Source organism: Oryctolagus cuniculus, chromosome 6 (genome assembly GCF_964237555.1).
Source record: "Oryctolagus cuniculus chromosome 6, mOryCun1.1, whole genome shotgun sequence".
NCBI classification, from domain to species: Eukaryota; Metazoa; Chordata; class Mammalia; order Lagomorpha; family Leporidae; genus Oryctolagus; species Oryctolagus cuniculus.
The window spans coordinates 127,013,392-127,029,340 of record NC_091437.1 but is presented as its reverse complement, the minus strand read 5'-3'; the positions used below and the strand labels follow the sequence as shown (position 1 = coordinate 127,029,340).

General features: G+C 54.0%; 2 protein-coding genes across 9 annotated transcripts in view; one reads left to right on the top strand and one right to left on the bottom strand.

Moving 5' to 3' along the window:
- Positions 1–6,897, top strand: part of NCALD (neurocalcin delta) — a 432,942-nt gene extending 426,045 nt beyond the window's left edge. For all 5 annotated transcript variants that reach the window (XM_008255798.4, XM_070075374.1, XM_051843966.2 and 2 more), the window contains 2 exons: positions 1,300–1,405; positions 4,279–6,897. In XM_008255798.4, coding sequence (XP_008254020.1) covers positions 1,300–1,405; positions 4,279–4,376 — 204 coding nt within the window. In that variant the 3' untranslated portion in view covers positions 4,377–6,897. The remainder of the gene's footprint in view (positions 1–1,299; positions 1,406–4,278) is intronic.
- Positions 6,314–15,949, bottom strand: part of GRHL2 (grainyhead like transcription factor 2) — a 158,577-nt gene continuing 148,941 nt past the window's right edge. For all 4 annotated transcript variants that reach the window (XM_070075373.1, XM_017341465.3, XM_008255802.4 and 1 more), the window contains 2 exons: positions 14,355–14,419; positions 6,314–12,115 (listed from right to left, as the gene is read on the bottom strand). In XM_070075373.1, coding sequence (XP_069931474.1) covers positions 12,001–12,115; positions 14,355–14,419 — 180 coding nt within the window. In that variant the 3' untranslated portion in view covers positions 6,314–12,000. The remainder of the gene's footprint in view (positions 12,116–14,354; positions 14,420–15,949) is intronic.

Sequence of the window (15,949 nt, the reverse complement as noted above, 5' to 3'; positions counted from 1 at the left end):
CATAGGAGCACCAGCTCAAGTCCCAGCTGCTGTGTTTCTGACCCAGCTCCCTGCTCTTGTGCCTGGGAAAGCAGCAGACAATGGCCCAAGCACATGGGCTCCTGCACCCGTGTAGGAGATCCGGATGGAGTTCCAGGCTTCTGGTTTCAGCCTGGCCCAGCCCTGGCCCGTGCAGCCGTTTGGGAAGTGAACCAGTGGATGGAAGACCTCTCTGTCTTTCCCCCTCTCTGTAACTCTGTCTTTCAAATAAATAAATCCTTTTTTAAAAGGAGAGAAGGAAAGAAAGAAAATTCACAATCTTAGGACAAGCTTTTGGCACAGTGGTTAAGATGCTGCTTAGGGTGCCTGCATCTTACTTTGGAGAACCCGGGTTCCGGTCCTGACTCTGCTCCCAGTTCCAGCTTCCTGCTAATGCAAACCTTGGGAGGCAGCTAATGGCTCAAGTACTCATGTCTCTCCCACCCATATGGGAGACCCAGAATGAATTCCCAGCTCCTGGCTTTGGCCTGGCCCGGACCCAACTGTTACAGGCATTTGGGAGAATAACCAGGGAATGAAAGATCTCTATCTCTGTGTCTCTGCCTTTCAAGTAAAAACACATAAGTAAGTGCATTTTTTAAAAAGATTTATTTATTTGAAAGAGTTACAGAGAGAGGTAGAGACAGAGAGGTCTTCTATCTGCTGGTTCACTCCCCAGACAGCCACAATGGCCGGAGCTGGGCCAATCCGAAGCCAGGAGCCAGGAGCTTCTTCCAGGTCTCCCACATAGGTGCAGGGGCCCAAGGACTTAGGCCATCTTCTGCTTTCCCAGGCCACAGCAGAGAGCTGGGTTGGAAGTGGAGCAGCCGGGACTAGAAACCGGCGCCCATGTGGGATGCAGGCGCTCCCACTGTGGGCTTTAACCCACTGTGCCACAGCACCGGCCCCAGTAAGTGCATTTTTTAAAACAGGAATACATTTAAAAACAGGAATACAGAGTCTTGACCCCAAATCTATGTACACATTAGTGTTTGCAAAGTGCATTTTTTAAAACAGGAATACATTTAAAAACAGGAATACAGAGTCTTGACCCCAAATCTATGTACACATTAGTGTTTGCAAAGCAGGAGTCTAGCAGGGCTCCCTACCCTGTCTTCCAGAGGTCCTCGCTGGAGGAACCCAGAGTCTCCGGGCCAGACCAGGCAGCAGGGGTGGGACTAGCGCCCCCTGCAGGCCCCCTGGCATTCGGGAGCTTTCCCAATAGGGCTCTTGTGTGCCAAACTGTGTTTCTGTCTGACCGCGCGTCGCTTCTGTCCCCAGGCCATCTATAAGATGGTTTCGTCTGTCATGAAGATGCCTGAGGATGAGTCAACCCCGGAGAAGAGGACGGAGAAGATCTTCCGCCAGATGGACACCAACAGAGACGGTAGGAGGCTGGGGCTGCTCAGCGCTGCCCGGAGCAGGGGAGGCTGCAGGAGGAGAAACGGCACTGTGGACAACATAGCAGCCACAGGTCATTGTGCGAGTGACTGGGTGGCAAGGTGGAGGGTGATCCCTTTTGCCGGGGGGTGGGGGGGATGACTTGTTTCTAGGTCCTTCTGTTCTCTTTTGAGGTCATCTTCTGCCCCCAAGAAAACAGGATGAGCCTGTGGAACAGGCCTAGGAGGACCCAAGAAACCACTGCTGGCAGAGCCCAGTTGTCGGGACAGGCCCAGGTCAGGGCAGGCCAGTTAATCAGAAGTGGCGAGGGGCTTGGCACCCCCAGATTCCTCCAGCTCTCACTCCAGCCCACCTGAGGGCTTCTACTGGGGGTGTCTGTGGCCAGCAGGTTCCCACCCACAATTCTAACCCAAGGCCAAAAGACGGGTGGATTTCCCAAGAGGAACAGAAGGGCTTCAGCTGTCGGGTTGTCAGAGAGAATAAGGAGGCGCTATTAACTTTAAAGGATCAACGAAGAGTTAGTGTTGCAGGATATATACGCCTCATGCAGTATACTTGTACTAAGATACTATTGGCTGTTTGTCTGACATTCAAGTTGAACTGGGGGTCCTGTGTTTGCAATACCTGAGTTTAAACTGTGCCATAACAGGCTCTGTGGTGCTTGTTGGCAGTGCCAGCTCACCTGCTCCACTCAGTGCCCAGCACGTCTTGTCAGCCACGTGCCGAAGTGCCCCGTGCCCCACCTGGCACTGACACGTGGAACACCTCTGTGGTGGAACAAGCCTGTCTTTCTCTCCGACTCTTTGCCCCCAGGCACCAGCTGCCTGAGAACCTGTATTTGCACAGTGCAGGCCACTCTGTTTGCTCTGTTCCTTCCAGAAAGCTGCCATGGCACCCTCTTTTCCCTCGTGCACAGCAAGTAGTATTTGATAGCACAAACCTAGGATTATTTGAATAGTAATGGACTTGCTGATGTTAAATGACATATTTTGCTGGTGCTCCTGGGAGCACGGTGGACTTGTTGTGCTCAGCCCTAGGCCCCACCACCGCTTTAGGATAGGACAAGAGACAATCAAAACACCCGGGACAGAGACCTAACTACATGTTGGTCACAGGCAACAAATTAGGGTCTCTCCATTAAAACTATGCTGCAAGGTCCTGACTGGGTTAGCAGCCCCAGGACACTGCTGCCCACTGCCGAGTGTCCTGTGTCTTCCCTAAGGAAAGCCTCAGGTTTGCAAAACAAGACACAATGGGATGGTGAGCAGGAGCAGGAAGAAGAGGGGCTCCGAGCCTGGCAGCAGTCAGAAAAATCTAACCCAACCAGGGCACCTGCTGCTTGGGCTCGGCGCTTAAGCTTCCTGGCCCCACAGCCAAGGCCCTCTGCCCCCTTCTCTGCTTGGAGCAAAGCAGTCCTCTCTGGCTCTCCTGCCATGGAATTCCTCTTGCCTGAAGCTCTTTGCATCCAGCCCTGGGCCCCTGAGTTGAAGAGAGAAGCCCGGACCTGCAGGCAAGCAGGCCAGGAGCCCACTCAGATAACAGAGTTAACCCGAGAGGGCAAGTGTCCGCTCTGAGCACAGCGCCTTCCCGCTGCTGCTAGCTTGCAGTCCGCAGAGCCTGTCTCCAAGAGGGGGCGCCCTGTCCCAAGGGTCCACTCCCGGCTCCTTTTTCCTATGCCAACCCGTGGATGCCAAGGTTGGCGTCCTGTTAACTACCAAGTGGATGGGGTCACAGCTCGTAAAACGTGGCCAGGTTGTCAGGCTTCTGGGGGGAGCAGGTCTACACATTAAAAATAAATTGGTAAACACCTCCCCCCTTGTAGATAAAGTGGGTTTGGTAGACATGAGCTAGGTTCTGCGGGGGAGGGAATTGTGTTGGGTCCTGGATCTCCAGGAAGTAGCGTCCCCACCCCTACATCCCTGGGTTTGGAACAAGGTGAGAAATAAAAGCAATAATTGAGTGGGAGCTACATTGCAGGAAGTAGCTTGGTATGGAGATGCAAGGGGGTGCTGACAAAATCCAGAGGCCATTTGGAGCAGAGCAGGCCTGGTGCCTGTCCATGGAGGAGCAAACAGGGTTAAGTGTTCTGGGAGGCAGCTCCAAGAGAAAGGAGGAAAGCCAAGTGGAGCGAACATGCCCAGCGCGTCTCCCCAGGTTTACCAATCAAGTGAGTCCCTCTCCTCCCAGGCAAGGAGGAAGCCCTTGCTTCTGGAAGTGGGGGGAGACGGAGGCAGCCCTCCCCATTTTTACCCTGTGCACTTCTCTGCAGCAGTGGTGACAGAGGGTCTGGGAGGGCCTCCAGCAGGGCCTGGGACCCCGGGCTGCCTCCTCTCCCTCCCCGCCATCAGGGCATGAGGGAAGGATGGTGTCCAGTGGTGATGAAGTTTTCGTCCCAGGGCTCTCTCCCCAGAGGTCCCACGGGAGCCTCTCTGCCCAGGTCCGAGGGGAGGGATCCTACAGCAAACCTGGTATCCGTGAGTGGCCTGCAAGAGCCACAGGGCCCCCAGTCAGGTGGTGGAAGTGGCCTTTGTGCTTTGAGAGCCCAGCTCTGCCATTGCTCCAACTGAGTGGGCTCCCCTGGGACGGCTGAAGTTGGGCAAGTCCCCGAAGCAGGGGCCAAGGCAAGGTCAGCCCCAGGATCTGCCCAGAGCCAGCCCTCAGTGGGCTCGCAGGATTCCATGCCGGGTGGATGTGTGCACGGTGGGAGGTGCTGGCGGTGCCCTGGTGTCCTACAGCGGGAAAGCAGCCCCCTGGGCTCTTCCTGGGGACAGGTGAGTGCGGCCAATCACCCAGCGCTGGGAAGGGCACTCGGGCCACAGGTCGCTCCAGCCGCCACTCACCTGTCTTGTTCCTTCCCAGGAAAACTCTCCCTGGAGGAATTCATCCGCGGAGCCAAAAGCGACCCGTCCATCGTGCGCCTGCTGCAGTGCGACCCGAGCAGCGCTGGCCAGTTCTGAGTGCCCACCGTGAATCAGAGAGCCGCTCGCGTGCCCTTTCAGTTCTTTTTAACTTTTTTTTTTTTTTTTTTTTTTTTTTTTTTTGCCAAATGATGTTGATGGTGATGCTGTCCCCTGTGCGGTCAGATGCACCTTCCTCCGTGACGCCTTCAGCTTCCTTTGTTGTGGACGCTTTGTGGGAATGCCCAGAGCCCCCCGTGCGCTTGTTGGCAAGCATGGACAGACTTCGTGGTGTTTGTTGTTTGACAATTTTTAATCATTATTGGTTTTTCTCTTTTGATTCTAATGTCTCTGTTCTTAAACCTAAGACTCCGGGGATCAGAGAAGGGAAGCTCATCCCGCCTGGTAATCCCACCGCAAGCTTAGAGGGGCTTTTGTTGGAAAGACCACTCCCATTCCCCATCTGTCTCCGGCAGCGCAGGCCCGGAGGAGCGATGGGTGGCACCAGAGGTAGGATACCGCAAGAACAAGTTCCCTTCGGCGGGGAGGCTGTTAAGCGGAGCCGGGACATCTCCCGTGGAGCCCCCTGCTCCACCCTCCGCCCCAACAGGCTGTAGTTTCTAAGCTGTGAACATTTCAAGGTGAATTATAGAGGAGAGGGAAAAGATGGCTCAGCTGTTTTTTTCACAGGTTTACACTAGTTGAGCTAATACGATTTCTTTGGAAATTAAACACAAATGGTGACATATTCCAAAACCAGACCCATCTTGTTGCCTATTGTGATGGAAAGAAGGCGAGGACTGCTGTATATACAATATCGGGTATTGCAGACCAAATTAAGTGTTTTGCCTTGTTTAAATGACATGCATGTGTAGTGAGCACTAATACAATCTTATTCCAGAAGACTGTATGCAGTAGCTTATTGTGAAGTAAGCCAACTAGAATGAATGTCTGTCTTGTTTTAAAGTCGTTATCTGTCTTTGCACAAACGTACCAATCGACAAGTATATTTTATATATTCCATAAAAGCACGGAGTAGCCCTGGCGAAGGCCCAGCTCTCTTTAGGATGCTTTTCCAGAGTCACAGCACAGGTGCAAGGAAGGCTGACCAGAGCCCCGGAAGAGGTGAACATTTGTGAGAGGAACGGGGCTGCTGCTTGGCTCCCAGCCCAGCAGGTCACGCAGCGTTAGATCGAGGGGAAGCTTTTTTGAGATCAGTGTTCTGCAGACTCCAAAAAGAAAATAAGCCTAAATTCTCCAAACTTTCCAAGGATTTCATCTGTGTGTGTACATGGTTAAAGAGCCATCTCTAGGATGTTTGTGTTTCCACACCCCCAGCACCCTTTAAAGAGTCGGAGTTCAGGCAGTCATCTAATTCCTCACACGGACAGCCTGGGCAGGTGCATCCGTGCCTCCAGGGCCCACTGTGGGAGAGTCCAGCAGTTGTGTTTTCTTTCCCTCGATGTGTTCTTTGAATGCAGATTGCTGTTTCTAGAGGGGACAGCACGTGTCTGAGCTGCTGTCTGGGCTGGCGACCTCGGACATGAACATTTGAATCGAAAGCTGAGAGTCAACGCTGTTGGTCCCATGCCGGAGGTGCACGAGCATGGGCAGGAGAGGCCACAGGCCCTTAGGGAGAAAGGTGGGGAAGCTACCTGGGGAGGAGGCAGCGCAGGCCCTAGGGGGCCTGTGTGCTGCCCCCGTCACCACCTGTGGAACAGGAACCGTGGGCAGAAGAACCTCACGGCCACGAGGAAAATGTCACTGAGCCCCTTCTCACATCCGGTTCCGGTGCATGACCTGAGTTCGTTCTAAGTGGTCACAAAAATTCTGGCAAGTGTGCAGGAAGCAGCTTTGTAGAGCAAAACTTTGAGACCGGGCTCAGTGAAACCATCCCAGACTTCATGAGAGCCAGTTCCTAATAGTTGTTCTCAATCAAGACTTACCAGACTCCTCGATGGGCCAGGTAGTGTTTAGAAAACAAGGGGATTAACCCTGGGGAGGTGTGGGGCAGCAGGTGGGTGAGGCGGCCCAGCACTCGCTGTCCATTGTGTTCAGGAGACGCACTCTGCTGTCCCCTGCACTGGATGATGACCTAATCCCTGCTTTGCGCTCTCCTCTGATGACTGGGATGGACTAGCGTTCCTTGGCCGTGACTTCTTATTGGGCCAGACCCACCCTGTTCCTTAGAACCTGGAGCGACAAAGGTCCCCAGCTGTTTAGGAGAGAAAACAGCCAGACGCCCGGCTAGCGACCACCAATGCTCCCCGAAGACTGAGAAACCGCCCTGAAGCCGGCCCTCCACTGACTCCACCTGTATTTCCCCTGATGGTTGCTTTTCTGCGTTTCTTGCTTCCCAGGAAGACCTTGGTATGTCCACTCCGATGCACCTGAGTCTGGCCCACGGACTGATTAAACAGCACGCAGAGGGCTGAGTACCTGATGGTTTCTGTCACTCCTGTGCTGGGCTGCTCATGGTCATTGCTGTGTGGGGGACCTGTGAAAATGGGGTGTGTTTTGTTCCAAATAAAGCCAGCCTGTGATGCCCAAGGGACTGGAATAAAGTGACTTAGGCCCTGAAGGATGCTTTAGCATGCTTGAGTGGTTTGTAGCTCGTGCAGGGTGGGGTGGGGGTGTGGAGGGTGCTGCCCCATCACATCAGTCTCCCCCAGGGGACTTCACACATATGCCTTGAATGCCACATTAAGTTGCATCACACAGAGCGGCCCCCTTCTGACAGCTGACTTCGCGTAGCTCTTGGCTGGCAGGAAAGCGTGTTCACTGTTTGATACAACTGTCTGGAACGTGCTGACCCTCCCACCTCGATGGAATCTGGGCCCTCCTGAGGCTCCTCCTGGGTATGCTTTCTGTCCTAGGAACCCAGCTGTACGAGTGGGTGTGTGGGCCAGGCCACAGACCCAAGGCACCCTTTGTCTAGGTATGGAGGAGGAAGGGCCACTAAGTTTGCAGCCTGAGTACCAGGTGCGGTGCTGCCTCCCTGGCCAACCAGACCTCACATGGGAGGGAGCCAAGTTGGCTTGGACAGGAAATCTCTTCCTACTGCCTGCAATTGGTCTCCGAGTCTGGCAGTGGCTCTGATCCCCATGAGAACTGAGCACAAATAATACCAATCAGTGATGGTGAGAAGGTGGCTGGGAGCCTCAGCTCTGATTAGGAGCCTGTGCCCCTGCACCCTGGCAACTTCCAGCGAATTGATAAACCCAAGGCTGTATTTGGAGGTCATTATTCCATGCCCTGCCCAGCTAAGCAGGACTCCAAGTGTTGTCAGTGACGCAGGAGAGGAGAGCACAGGAACACCAAAGTGTAACTACCCACGTGGAGTGTTCAGTGGCCACCCAACATGATACCAAGCATAGCCAGGGCTTGGAAAGGTGTGTGGATAGGGAGGAGGCAGGCGCTGTTGGCAAAGCAGCAGGAAAGCGAGCTGGTAACTTCCATCCAGCATCTCAGAAACGTGTGACACACTAGCTACGAGGCTGGCTGATAGGAAATGTGTCTCCCTGAGACTCGCATGATGGAAGGTGTTTGCCTTTTCACCTCTTCCCCTCTTTTTTACTGCTCCGGTTGATCAGGAGCTCTCTCTGTCTCTCCTTGAATTCCTGAGTCTTCTACCCCATGCACCCACTTAGGAGTTCAGAGAAGGGCAGGGATGAGGGACGCAAGGGGACAAAAGCTGCGGCACATCAGAGGCCGGAACACTCAGTCGGGAGGTGTCCAGGGGAGCCTGCATGAGACTCTTGGGGTATTAGAAGGGACTGGCCCCACCCTGCTCTTCCCTTGGGAGAACCTGCAGCTGGGAGCAGAGCTGGCGGACAGCCTGCTGCAGCCACGCCCTCCCCATGCTGCTCCAAGTCAGTGAGGGCACGTGGGCGGGGTCTGGCCCTGGGACTCCTCCACAGGTGACCTCTGCCTGGGGGTGCCTGTTGGCCTGGCTCAGACCCACGCTGCAGTGAGTCTTCTCCCACCCAGTCGTCCCCCTTCATCAAGCTGTGAGTGTCTCAGGGTAAGAGGGATTTGCATGCCTTGGGAGCAGGAGTGGCCAGAGCCCTGACTCTCTCAGGGCCAACTTTTATGGCTGTGCTGATGACAGCACGTCACTGTCACGTTGCCTTGTCATGGCACGCTGTGTCTACCTTGCTTCTGTCTCTATCGTGGTGCATAGTGGCTGGACTGACTTAGTATGGCCAGTGCAAGTCAAGAGCTGCTACTGCACCTTGTGGTAGTGACAGTGGGTCATCCCTGCCTAGCCACAGTCCCAGTCTAGGGAGCTGGAGATGGGCAACCTATAAGGTGGGGGAGGCTGTGGCTGCAGGGCAGGTGTGGCAATACCCCTACATCCCAGCACAACCTACCTGGGTACTTGCAGGGAGCATTGAACCCTCCTACTGAGCCTGTAACAAGGCAGACAGCTCATTTCTAGCCCCAGGAGTGTCTTCAGTGGACGCAACAAGCACACCCAGCCTTCCCCTTCCTTGCTCCTGGTGCAGGCGTAGAGGCCTCTGGAGATGCTGCTGGGTTTGTGCCAGTCAGGGAAGGCTTCTGGAAGGCAAAATTCCAGCCAGGATTTGCACGTTGTGGACGTGAGTAGACAGAAGGGAGGATGTGGGAGAATGTAGATAGACCAACGTTTGGAACAGGGGGGCTCTTGGGAGAGAATTGTGGGTGATGATGAAAGTAGTGTGGGTGGCTCTCTGAAGCATGGCAGTCACCAAGGAAACCCCAGTGCCTCCTGGGATGGTGCATTGAGCCATTGATGTTTCAGCCGTGTGGCTTGCACATTGATGAGGGCACAGAGGGACTAGGGAAGAAGCAAGTTTTGGTGAAAGCTCAGTAGAAGTCAATGGCCAGAACCTACTTCCTGTGGGAGAGATTAGCCAAGAACAAGCCTGGGGAGCCCACCGTGGCCACACTGGAGGCCTCCCCGTGTCTTTGGCCCTCTTCTCATTTAATGTTGGGATGCAGAGCAACAAGTGACTTTTAGGGGTTGCACTGCTGTACTGATGCCCAGGACTTGCAAGGTGAGTGAGGAGCCTAGAATTTTCCCTGATCCCATGAGACTTTCTTTCCAACTGAGCAACGAGTGCTAACACCCACTCCCAAGAAAGGGCCAGGCACTGTCATTTTCTCTCTTATCTTATGAATATTTATTTTTTCTTCTTAAAAATGTACAAAAAATAAAATACCTGTATTTATAGATTCCCCCTCTCCCATTTACAAAACTATTAAGTTACATTTGCCTTTTTTTAACTCGTTTAGCATGACAGCAAATTGTATGAATATCCATCTCCCTTGCTTGCATTTAAGAAAGGGCCGTTTGTAGAATTTGGCACAAGCCCTCTATTTCTGTTGCATTTTCATGATTTTAAATAAGGAAAACAGACGCCGGATTTGTTTCATGCTTCCAAACTCTCTGGGTGGAGATGCACCCTAGTCTTCCAGGAACCAAGTGGAGAGTGACAGCAGATTTCATTTTCCTGTTGATCCCAATGATGGTAATGTGAGGATATACAAAAACACTTCCTGTGCCCCCATGATGCGTGGACTACATTTCCAGTCGTCTTTATTTGAATATGATGAGAGGACGCAAAGAGAAGAGGCAAAGTTTCCTATCTTTCTGGAGTGTTTGGCTGGGGAAAGTTTGCGTCAAAGCTTTGCTAACACGCTGAAGGGCACGCCAATGCCAGCTCTAGGAGCTCCGGGACCGCAGAGGGGACGGGTCAGCCTGGACACTTGACACCACCCCCTCGTGGCACTGGCCTCACATCCTTTGTTCTGACAAAGGTCACCACAATGATCGCTCGGGGACTTGGGACCAATGCAAGAGCATCTCTGATTCGTTTTCTATGAGACCAGCGAGGGTTGCAGAGAGAAGGGGAGGCTGTCTGAATGAGGCTGCCCCCAAGCTTGTCTCTTCCCTCCCCTGGCAGCCCGTGCCCCAGCTGTCACACCTGCCCATCGTGTTGGAAACCACTGCTAAGCCAAGGTGCACAGGACATCACATTTCCAACTTTGTGTGTCTCAGAGCTGCATTAGGACCCAGGATGGTTCCCAAACTGCTGGCCCAGGGCATGGCAATTGGAGTGGGGGAGGAGAGCAGAGCTGAGTCCAGGGGGCCAGCCTTTGGCACCGCAGGTAGGGCTCACAGGTCCAGAGGACACACAGAAGCGTGCCCCTCCCCACCTCCTTGGTCACAGCACCTGCTCTCCATCCATCCCGTGGCTCCTCAGCCTCAGGGGACACCAGCTGGGCTAGGAGCAGCCCCTCCGCCCTGCCCCTGGCCTCAGAGGCAGGCAGTCCTGGGGGAGGGACCTCCAGGTAAGACCTCAAAGTGCTTTATAATCTGGCCCTTTCCGCCAACCCTGCCCCAGCTCTGGGCCCTGGGTATGGGCGGCGTCTGACTACTGCAGACTAGTGCTTCAGCTCCCTGTCCCCGCACAGAGAACAGTGGCCCCCAGCAGGTCACTGTCCAGTGGCTGTGGGCGGAAGTGTCTTGACTCCTCCACTTCTTCCAGAGCTGGGAGCAGAAGGACAAGGCCTTCTCTCTCCCGTCTGCCTCCCGAGGCTGGCTTTGGAAGAGCAAGGCACCCTAGGACTTCTTCCCCGGCTCCTTTCACTGCGGTGGGTGCCAGGGGTAGATGTCTTCCTGTCTGGCCTCAAGGCCCCAGAGGAAGCCATGGCCAGGCCTTCGGACTGCAGCGGGGCTTCCGAAGTGGCCCCTTGAGATGAATGACGTGCTTGTAAACTGAGGCGCGACGCAGTGGCCAGGAGCTTCGTGCAGGCCAGGGGTGCCTACTGCAGGCACAGTCATTCCAGAAAGCTCAGGCAGTGCCCCAGGCCTCGGACCGTTCCCCTTTCTCAAGAGCCAGCTGCAGGAGGAGTCCAGAGCGATGGTGATGAGATGAATGCCGTGGCCTCAGGGAGGGAAGCGTCCATCTTGGCACCTGCCACAGGCCCAGGCCACTCGCCCCAGCCTAGCAGGTGTTCTGAACAGGCACAGATGCAGAAAGCTCTTCTAGAAAACAGAGTCTCCAGCCTGTGCCTCCCCAGGCCAGGGGCAGTAAACACGCCCACATACCACGGGGAAAATATATTATTGCAATATTATGAACACTATGTACACGACCGTCAGGCATGCGTTGCTGGTCCTTGCTACTTACACGGTAGCTCAATGTCTTCCTGTTCCAGGCCCAGGGGAGCTGTGTCCCCACATGACCTTACCAGAGCTACCTGCAGGCTCTGATCAGGAAAGGGACACCCACCTCTTCCCCCACACCTGCACCTCCTGCACCAAGGAGGTGTTGTCCAGATCTCGGGAGCTATGGGAAGAAAGGGACGAGTGTTTATCAGGCTCTTTGGGACGTGTGGCTGGGCTGTGTTTCCCTTGAAGGGGGACCCTGGTGGTCTCACCTGGAGCCTGTCGAGGCCTGCAGAGTCCTGGAGGGCCTGGACTCTGGGCTAAAGTGGGCAATAAATAAGGATCCAACAGGCCCACTGTCCCTTCCCAAGGGGCCCAGGCTTCAGGTCCAGGGGGCTGCTGATGGTCTTGTGCCTGGCCCCGCGGCCCAGCGTGGTCTTGTAACAGCAGTTGTGAGATGGGTGAGGTCAGTCTCCAGGCCCCGGGGCAGGGCCCATCTGTCCCAGGGAGAGAGGCCAAGTGCAGGCCTCAGATTTCCATGAGCGTGACCTTGAAGCCTTCCACCATGCTCTCCATGTTGAGGATGAAGGTGTCCTCGTTCGAGTAGTGTTCGATGATGTTGTCGTCCATGTTCACCAGGATGCTGCCATGGGGTAAGGGGGAGGGGACAGGAAAGATGGCATGAACAGTGCACTCCCTGGGGTGGAGGAGAGAGAGGACACGGGCAGCGAACCACGCTCGTTCAATTTTCCCCAAGAAGTAGCTCCAGGACAGCCAAGTCTCCTTTTTTTTTTTTTTTTTTTTTTGGGACAGGCAGAGTGGACAGTGAGAGAGACAGACAGAAAGGTCTTCCTTTTGCTGTTGGTTCACCCTCCAGTGGCCGCTGCGGCCGGCGCGCTGTGGCTGGCGCACCGCGCTGATCCGATGGCAGGAGCCAGATGCTTCTCCTGGTCTCCCATGGGGTGCAGGGCCCAAGCACTTGGGCCATCCTCCACTGCACTCCCTGGCCACAGCAGAGAGCTGGCCTGGAAGAGGGGCAACCAGGACAGAATCCGGCGCCCCGACCGGGACTAGAACCCGGTGTGCCGGCGCCGCAAGGCGGAGGATTAGCCTAGTGAGCTGCAGCGCCGGCCAAGTCTCCATTTCTGAGATCCACCTCGTGCTTGAGAGATGGCCCAAGCCAGCCCTCAGCATGGATTCCTAACTGGAGGAAAAGCTAACAGAGCCTGAAAGCACAGCTGGGACCCAACGAGCGAGGCCCCCTCACTCTGGTCAGGCCCCCTCACTCTGGTCAGGCCCCCTCACTCTGGTCAGCCCCCCGCCCCCCCATCGCCTCTGCCGACATGGAGGAGGGAAACGGGCGACACCTGCAGCTCCTCTTGGTTCCGCATTGACGGATCCGCCCGTCCACCCTCACAGCACCCTTGCAGGCTGGTGTTGCCATTGCCGATTTGCAAGTGACCGCTCGGCTCAGATCACGTGCCCACATTCACTGAGCTGGGGCGTGACTGACTGACCAGCTCTGCCCAAAGCTGAAGCTCGGATCGCCCTGCCACGGGCCCTGCTCCTTGGCCAACTCTTCCTGATGGCTTTAGTCTGAAGAAAGTCAGCGACTTGAGCGTCTTTCAGCCGCTCTCATTCTATGAGGGCAGATCTAAGCTTGAGAATGAAGCACTCTGTCGGTCACTGTGTCCCCAGGCACGTTGTTCAGCCGTTCAGTGCCAGATGACAGTGAAATGTTCCCCTTGTCACCATGAACATCTGATCTACGCTGAGGATTTCTGCTTGGCAGGAAGGCCTGGAGCTACCACTCCACTCGCCCTGGCAAAGGACTATACCCAGCCTCCTGCACAGACCTGGGAAAGAACTGGAACATGCGCTTTAATGGGCTTTCCAACCAAGGCTCGTGTGGGAAGGGCTTCTGGTCAACAAGAGGCCTCGTCTCTCAGAGAGCCTACGCAGCCCACATCATGGACTGCCTTTACGAACAAGGTCCAGAGAAGGTTAAAGACCCACTGTCTGCTTTAGTTACGAGTCAGTGAAGCCCAGCTCCTGGGGCCACTGCTTTTGCAACCATATCCCCAGGACAGCTCCAAGGAGAGGAATGATGTGGCCTCGCGGAGCACACTTTTCCCATCTGCAGAACAGCAATGATGATACTGACCGTCAAGACTGCTGCGGGGAGTGATACACACGTTATTATCACCCCGGAGTGGGCAGAATGCGGGAGCTGAGCATTGAGGCCACAGAGCTGGATTCAAGTATTTAATAGGAGACCTTGGGGAAGGAGCAGGAGCTCCCTCCGGCTTAGCTTCTCTTCATCAGCAGAGGTAGTAATAATCCTCACTACTCAGAGCAGTGAGGAGTAAATAGAGAAATGCAAATACTTAGCAGGGGCTCCAGAAGTTAACACCCAGGAAATACGAGCGATTGTTCTTAACAATGAGAACAAGCAGATCCAGTGACCATTTGGGCACATTTTGTTAATAGAATTCCCTCAATCCTGAGTCATTTTTGTTCCTGCTTGGCCACCATGAAACAGACTCCGAGAGCCCCCCATTTGATTTCCTGCACTCTGGGGGATGCCTTTCCTGTCCTCACCACCTGCAGCCCCTGAAGTGCACTTGCTACTCCTGTCACTGGAGTCGGGGCATCTCGGCTGACATCACAACGATGCACACTGTGCTCAGTCTCCCTGCTCTCCTCGGAGCTCTTCAGAGTGCCCTACCCCTGCAGGTGCTCTGCCCCCTTGGGAAGAATGACACACAACTGTTAATGGAAGGTGGACAATGGGACTAACAGGACAGGCACTCTTTTTGTTGTTGTTGTTTTTAAGGCATCAAGTAGTTTGGAAGTCAAGTTCAGTTCAATTTCGTTCTTACCCTTTTTTGCTTTTCTTGTAAAGCTTTGCTATCTTCTCCACAGGCAGCCCATACTTCTCAGATATCTGCAACACCAAGAACAAAAGGGCAGATGAGCGTGGAAGGGGAACCGATGGAGGCACAGAGCAGAGGTCCAATTTTGCTCTCTCGGATGCTTTCCCACACGCAAAGTCCTCTTCACTCACGAGTTAAGCTCACAAAATGCTCTTTTCTGAAGCTCTCCCAGTGTGTGATAAAAGTGTCATTTCAGATCAGGAAAACAACGGACCCTCACCATGATGTTGGATTAACAGGTAGCCCCACCACTTCCGATCCAGCTCTCCGCTGTGGCCTGGCAGAGTAGAAGATGGCCCGAGTCCTTGGGCCCCTCACCCATGTGGGAGACGCAGAAGAAGCTCCTGGGTTCAGGTCAGCACAGCCATTGCGGCCAACTGGGGAGTGAACCAGTGGATGGAAGACCACGCCTCTCTCTCTCTCTCTCTCTCTCTCTCTCTCTCTCTCTCTGTGTAACTCTGACCTTCAAATAAATAAACTTTAAAAAAAAGACACTAGCTCATAGTTTTGGAATCGCAAAAGCAATAGTAGGTCATCACTTTTATCAGATTAAATATGACAGCATAGTGTCAGCATGAGAAACAACAACTGTCATTCTCCATGGATGGGAGGGTCCCAAGCTCAGCCTTTTGGGAAAGAATGTGGCAGAAGCAAAAAACGCACATCGCCTTTGACACGCATGAGCCATATCCAGTAATCCGCTCTATGCTTATACTCAGAAATTCGCACATGACAAACACTCTTTAAACACATTTTGATATTTTCACAGTTGGAAACTGCAATCATCCAAAGAAATGTGGGAAACACATGAATTCATATTTTAAATGATTTCTCAAACTGCTGGGGGGGAGGGAAAACCAAGTTGCAGAACAGTATACGTAATACAATTTTATGTGTGTGTATATATATATACATGTACATAGGAAAACATTTAGAGGTGTGTGATGGGCACAATGGTTAAGGTAATGCTCAGGATGGCCCACGAGGGCCCAGTTTTGGTTCCCATTAACTTTGCTTTTGATCCAGCTTCCCGCTCATGTGCACCCTGGGAGGCAGCAGATTGTGGCTCAGATACTGGAGTCCCTGCCACCCCTGTGGGAGACCCGGATGGAGGACTGCACTCCCGGTTTTGGATTGGCCCAGCCCTGGCTGCTGTGCGCATTTGGAGAGTGTACCAGTGGATGGAAGATCTCTCCCTGTCTCTCTGCCTTTCAACTAAAAGCAGAATAAATTTTTTTTATTTGACAGAGTTAGAGAGACAGAGAGAAGGGTCTTCCTTCCATTGGTTCACCCCTCAAATGGCTGCTATGGCCAGCACTGCGCCGATCTGAAGCCAGGAGCCAGGTGCCTTCTCCTGGTCTCCCATGTGGGTCCCTGCCACATTGGGCAGGGGCCCAAGCACTTGGGCCATCCTCCACTGCCTTCCTGGGCCACAGCAGAGAGCTGGACTGGAAGAGGAGCAACCGGGACTGGATGCCGGCACCGCAGGCAGAGGATTAACCAAGTGAGCCATGGTGCCGGTCAGAATAATTTTTTAAAGA